This window comes from Mus musculus, chromosome 10 (assembly GCF_000001635.26).
Source record: "Mus musculus strain C57BL/6J chromosome 10, GRCm38.p6 C57BL/6J".
NCBI classification, from domain to species: domain Eukaryota; kingdom Metazoa; phylum Chordata; class Mammalia; order Rodentia; family Muridae; genus Mus; species Mus musculus.
In genome coordinates, this window is record NC_000076.6 from 75,831,333 (window position 1) to 75,837,675 (window position 6,343).

General features: G+C 49.8%; 1 protein-coding gene across 6 annotated transcripts; it reads right to left on the reverse strand.

Annotated features, from left to right (window-relative positions):
• Positions 1-509: 509 nt before the first annotated feature.
• Positions 510-6,087, reverse strand: Gstt2 (glutathione S-transferase, theta 2). Of its 6 annotated transcripts, none has more exons than XM_006513240.1 (6): positions 5,883-6,087; positions 2,843-3,549; positions 2,320-2,407; positions 1,329-1,479; positions 1,063-1,236; positions 510-762 (listed from the first exon to the last, which is right to left on the reverse strand). In XM_006513240.1, the coding sequence occupies exons 2-6, from the start codon at positions 2,952-2,954 to the stop codon at positions 553-555; spliced, it is 735 nt and encodes a 244-aa protein (XP_006513303.1). In that variant the 5' UTR covers positions 2,955-3,549; positions 5,883-6,087; the 3' UTR covers positions 510-552. The 6 variants fall into 6 exon arrangements, with proteins under 6 accessions (XP_006513303.1, XP_011241675.1, XP_030100749.1 ...); XM_011243373.1 differs by having other exon boundaries at positions 1,329-1,500; XM_030244889.1 differs by lacking the exon at positions 5,883-6,087 and adding an exon at positions 4,131-4,275.
• Positions 6,088-6,343: the final 256 nt, after the last annotated feature.

The window sequence follows — 6,343 nt, forward strand, 5'->3', positions numbered from 1 at the left end:
CCAGGACAGCCAGAGAAACCCTGTCTCAAAACAAACAAAAAAACCAATAGCTCTTTATTCCTTAAACTATTCAGACTCTTTATTATAATAAAACACAGATGTCTACCAACTTTTGATTGGTTTCTTTGGGTGTGTTACTGTTTTTTTTTTTTTAAAGCATCTTTTATATATTATTGATTTGGGTCTCCTATAGGTTGTGTATACTGTACCTTAAGAGAAGCATGCTAAGGATAGCTGGTGTTCCTTTTAAAGCTTCTCTCAGAGTCAGAGAGGGAGCCAGGATAAAAGACTGGGGCAAAAAGAAACGTTAAGAAAAAAAAGGAAAGGGGTTGGTGAGATGTCTCAGTGGGTAAGAGCACCCGACTGCTCTTCCAAAGGTCCGAAGTTCAAATCCCAGCAACCACATTGTGGCTCACAACCACCCGTAATGAGAGTCTGAAGACAGCTACAGTGTACTTACATATAATAAATAAATAAATAAATATTTTTTAAAAAAAAGAAAAAAAAGGAAAGAAAAAACACAAAATGAGTCTTTATTGCTGGTCAGACCACTCAAGGAATCCTAGCAATTCGAAGCTGCATGCTGGCATGGACCTCCGGAGGGGGTACTGGTAACATTTTCTTGGCTGCCTGTCCCAGGATGCTCAGGATGGTGCTATGAGCCTCCTGACACAGCTCAGCACCCAAGAACGCCTCCACCCTCTCTCGCCATGCTGTCAGCTGAGGCCGTCCCTCAAACAGGTTATAGCCAAGAGCCACGGGCTGTAGAGACAAAGATGGGAAAGTCGAAGAGATACCGAGGGTCCCATTGCAGGCAACACAAGCATCATAGACACAGCCCCATGGGAGGTCTGGGGCACTGTGATCAGATCCAGGACCTGACAGCAGCCAGAAGCTGCCCCCCACCCCACTCCCCACTTCCCACCTAGACAGGAAACAAATCACACAAAGTTCCCCTCTATGGTTCTGGCTTTTCCCAGACCACAGTGCTTTGGACTTGGGGAAGTAGCAAAAAGAAGAGTCCGCCCTTAGCTACTACTACCCCATCTGCTGGTCTCCTACCTGCATCAACTCCTCCAGAGACATGAGATCCGCTAGCGTCACCTGCTGGCCAACAAGGAAGGCCCTGTCCCTGAGGAACTTGTCCTCCAGCTGTTGCAGAACCAGGACCATTCTATCTCTGTTCCGTTCCACCTTCTCCTGGGGAACCTGGACCCCAATGAGTGGCCCCAACACCTGGCAGAACGACAGAAGAGCTCAATCTATAAATAAGCCTGACTCTTACTGGGTGCCCAAGGTTCAGCCCCTCCCCAGAGGACCCTGGATACCTTGGTCCATAGGAGCACTCCGAAAGTACCACGGATGTTGTCGGCATGCCAGCCCAGGTATTCGTGGACTTGGGCACGGGCCTGTAGGTCGGCCGGGTACCAGTGGTCTGCCACCTGGTACTTGGAACTCAGGTAAATCAAGATGGCTGTGCTGGGAATCATAGAAGAGGGGCTATATGGACCATGGGAAGAGGGGATTTAAGGACCTTGGCTGTTTCCCATCCCTTGGCGGGGCCTTCAGAATTCTCACATTTGAAGTACTTCCCTCTGGTCTCACCACCTATCTCTCCATGACTCTTGCCTGTCCCCAGAGCCTTTCTTCTCTGCAATGTTGTGCATGGTGAAACCCAGAGACACACACAGACACACACAGACAGACACCAGCAAGAGCTCTGCCCCTCTCCAGGTCGCCTCTTTTTTTGATGTCGTGGACACTGACCCCTGGCCAGACCTTTTTCTCTCCGCCTTTCTTTTTTGGTGGTGGTTGTTGTTGTTTTGTGGGTTTTTTTTTGTTGTTGTTTTGTTTTGTTTTTTAGCTCTCTGACACTAGACTCTAATGGGAGAACCAAACAGTCTGTGAGCCCTGACCCTTTCATTGGTCTCCGGGGCCAAGCTTTGGCGGATTAAACAGGACATCTAGGAAGTTAGGAGAAGCCCTTCCTAGTCCTTTGTTGAATCTACATTTTTTTTTCCCTAACCCTTGACAATCGTCCCCTTGTCGCCTTCCAATACCCCTCAATCAGGATAGGGAGGCCTGGAGGGGGAGGGGGGGAGTCCAGCAGATGAAACAGGACAGAAGCAAGGGACATGCTGGATCAGCCCTCTAGTCTTCCAGGACCCCTTCCCACAGAGTCTGCTCTAGCCAGGCCCCCTCACAGCCTAGGGTCGGAGTCGGCCAGGGCCCCGCCCCGCACCCCACTCCAACGGAAGTGGGGCGGCCAAAGGGAGCCGGAGGAGGTAGTGAGGGCTCTGGGTATATTTACAGCTGCACCTTTCGGTCAACACGAAGCTTCCGTCTTTGAGTACAGGAACTTTGTTTAAGCAGTTCACCTGGGAGAATTGCTCGCTCATGTGCTGCCCTGGGAAGGAAGAAGCCAGAAAATGCGTGCAAGGACTCAAGCAGTATTCCTATTTTCCCCTTTCTCTTTGCAACCAGAGCAAGGTCGAAACGGCCAAAATCCGGATGGGCCGGGAACCAGAGGCACAGAGGTGGCTCAGCTATGTGTCTCTTCCCTGCAAAGTCTCCGGAATTTTGTGAATCTAAACACTGCGTGCCTTCAAAGCAGAAACTGTAGGAATCTTTCATTTTTCTCCCCACGTCCCAGGACAAAAAGTCTCTCTTGTCAGAGCGGAAGTTACGTTTAAAGAGGGCTCTGAACTGACTAAGACCACTCCAAAGAGAGCAGAGCATTCCTTGGTGGACGGCGCTGGGGGTGGGGGGGGTCAGATGATGGGGAGATTGTACCCAGGCAGAATGTGAAGGACTGACATGGTCTAGGGGTAAATGTGCCAACCTTTGAGTATATCCACGGTACGCGTCTGGAAGGGGATGCCATTCTTCTTGGCGAAGATGTAGACAGCGCGGCTGGGTTGTGACAGCAGGTCCAGGTAGAGCTCCAAGCCCATTGCCGGTAGCGACACAAGATGGTGTGCCGACTGCGTTCGATAACAGCAAGCTGGGGTCCAGCACAGCCTCAGTTGGCCAAGCCAAACGATTTCCTCCTCTGGATAGCTGACACCTGCTGATCTTGGGGAGGGAGACGCTTTGGAGGACTTTATACCAAAAGCAGGGCTGAGGTGCGCGCGCACTCAGACTGACTTATGCGATTTGCTCCAGCGGACCGTGGAGCCAGGAATCCAGCCCAGGACCTTAGTCTCACCCGGACGCGGAAATGGCCTAGCTGGGCTTTCGTGGACCCAACTCAGAGTTCTGTGGACGTAGTCGTTTGCGGGGAACTAGACCGCTCAGCTCCTAGCTCTCAGTTACTGCAGGAGGGGATCTTAGAGGCTGATCGCTGATCCTTCTTTAACGGGTGAAGCTTGTTGCAGGCTGCTAGAAACTTTGCCTTAAGGAAGAACTGTGGTTGGTCCAGCTGCCCCGTGCAAAACAGGTCGTCTAAGAACACTGGACCTCCCCAGATCTGTGAGGCTGGGCAGCAAAGCTTGAAGGAGTCACAGGACCACCTCTCTCGCCCGCCTCCAACACTCTCCACGGTAGCATCTTCCGATGGGGAAAAGAGGTGCCCATTATCACTGGCTTTATCTGAATCTTTTAGAGTAGCTATAGCCCGTGGGCCATATCGGGCACCAGAATGTTTCCCTGGGCGTTTTTCTTTTTTTCTTTTTTCTTTCTTTCTTTCTTTCTTTTTTTTTTTTTTTTTTTTTTTTTTTTGACATTGAGGGGTAGGGGTCTTGCTATAGCACAGGCTGGCCTCAAACCCTTCTGCTCCATTGATTCTCCTGTCTTAGTTTCCTGAATGTCTGGGACTCCCAGGTGAGACCTATCCTGCCTGGCTTTCCAGGGAATTTATGTTTGTTTGATTCATTTGGTTGGCTATTTTTTGTTTTGTTTTGTTTTGTTTTGTTTGAAACAGGGACTCATATAGTCCAGGTTGGCCTCAAATTCGACTTCATTTTCCAAGTGCTTAGGACTACAGGCATTTGCCATAGAACCAGTCTTACCCTGTGAGTTGATAGCTAGGAGCTGTGGTAGCCAGTAGGCTCAAACCGAGCTCTCTCAAGTGGCCCCTCCCCTCGCCCCTCCCACCGCCAGAACCGTCTGAAGCCAAATTGCCCTTTTACCTAAATAAGCTGGTGTTGTTTTTTGAGGAAAAGGATTCTGAAAAACACAAAGCTGTCCCCAGAGGAGCTTCTTCTGCAGCCCTGCACCGCACGTGGCTCTGCTCGTGCAAATTCGGTAGGGAGAGCATGTGATCCAAGATGACTGTACCCACCCAAGCCCTCTGATGTGATTGGCCCCTAGAAGTCTCCTGGCCTTGTTTATTTCACGTGCTTCCCCTAGGTCAGACATCCTCTCTCACGGGATCAGATATGGCTCTTGAATGGATGGACCCCTGAATCCCGCCCCGAAACACCCCCCCCCCCCCCCCCCCGGCTTTCACCCTGCAGACTCAGGTACCTGCTTCGCTACTCTCCGGAGAGTCCCCTCCCACACTGGCAAGGAACTGGTTTGGCTGCCTCACTCCCCTCTTCCATCTCATCCTCTCTTCCGGCTTCTTAACCCCTCCCCCCCCCCAAAAAAAGGGCTTCCTTGAATCTTGACAAAAATACCCCTTTTTTTTTTTTTTTTTTTTTGCTACCCTCCCTTTTTGACTGGTAATAGTTTTCATCTTGATTGTCAGATACCTAAAGCCAGAGTGAGTGGTAGTTTGAATGAGAAATGCCCGCCCCCGCCCCACCTCCCCACAGCCCATAGTTTCCTGCGTTTGAACCTAGTGTATGAACAGACCCCAGCTGGTGGTCTGTTTTGTGTGGGTTATGTAGCTTTTAGGTTGTGGCACCTTGCTTGCTACAGGAAGTATGTTGCTCATGGCAGTGGGGTTTGGCAGTTTATACCCTGGGCCACCTAGGGGGAGCCTATCTGACAAACAGGACAAAGAAAATCAGTAGCTAGAACCTGGTTTCATGACACAGCATTTGTTTAGCATCAGTGAACCTAGCCCTGGATTCAACCCTCCACACCACAAAACAAACAAAAAAACTGAAGAGAAGCCAAGGTTCACAAATCACACCGAACGGTGGTTACTGAAGTGGTGGGAATAAAAGTTGGAATGGCTGACTGCCAGAGAATAGTTAGTCTTCAAACGTGTTGACCTCATTCTGTGGAAACAGCTAATTTGTTTGAGGAAATTTTGTTGTTATTCATTGAGACAGGGTCTGTCTATATAGGCTGGCTGTCAGGGAACTAACTATGTAGAACAGGCTAACTCTGAACTCACAGAGATCCTCTTGCTTCAATCCTGGAATTAAAGGTGTGTACCACCATCCTGGCCTCTGGCTAGGTTTTCTTAGCTCTTCTCATCTTTTAAATTATTATTGTTACATACATATGTGTGTATGTGCACAGATTATATAAACCTGCTAGCTCTATTTTTTTGTTTGTACATATAAACTCAAGGCTGACAGTTCTGCATTGGACAACCAACTAAGGAGTTCATTCCTATGAGAGGCTAATTCTTCTCTATTAGTGGCCAATAGTTCTTTGTCTAGGGTTGGGACCTGGAGACTTTCTCCCTTCAACATTAACATGTCCATAGATATTGCCATTGCTCCAGTATAGTTTGTACAGCCATTTCTAGAGACTGTTTCGCATCAGACTTCCTGGTATTCTGGTTCTTACAGCCTTTCTGTGATGTTCCCTGAGCCATGGATTCAGGAGCCACGATGCGGATTATCTGACTGGCATGCACAATATGATCTTACAATCATCAAAACATTAGATATCCTCTAAATGTTCTTTATAACAGATTGCAAACTGCTGTAGTGTGACCACTGGGTCATTCATCTTCCTCGTCTCTCGTCACACAGCCGTACCTCAGTGAACAGCGCAAACGCAAACCACGAAACCAGCTACAAGAATTTTGGACAGCCGCTCTCCTCTGAACGCCAGCTCCCATACCTACCACCAGGGTGGGCGTCCGAGAGTTACCCTCGGCTCCCTACTTCAGAGGACTACCCCACGAAGGGGCTTCTGGGAAATGCAGCATTTCCCGCCCTCCTCCGAGAGTCCGCTGCGCAAAGCATGCTGGGAATCCTACACTGCAGGGAGGAGAGTCAGCGGCCTGTTGGTTGCCTTGGCAACTGCTCACGCGAGCAACGGGCGTGAGCTGGTCCGTTAGGGGCAGTAGACTAGCTGCCACAACCTCTAGAGGTCATTGCCTCCCGGATTGGAAGGGTTGATTGTGGGGAAACTCCCCGCAACGGGAGCAGAGGGAGGAAGGGAAGGAGGGAAGCTGGCCAATCGCGGAAGGCTGGGAATAGAGACTCCAGCAGAG

Excerpts from the sequence above, each read along its gene's own strand:
- Gstt2 (XM_011243373.1), bottom strand. The coding sequence starts at position 2,954 with ATGGGCTTGGAGCTCTACCTGGACCTGCTGTCACAACCCAGCCGCGCT. Across the intron at positions 2,408-2,842 it reads TACCGTGGATATACTCAAAG|GGCAGCACATGAGCGAGCAA; the intron begins GTTGGCACATTT and ends CTTCCTTCCCAG. Across the intron at positions 1,237-1,328 it reads GAGTGCTCCTATGGACCAAG|GTGTTGGGGCCACTCATTGG; the intron begins GTATCCAGGGTC and ends TCGTTCTGCCAG.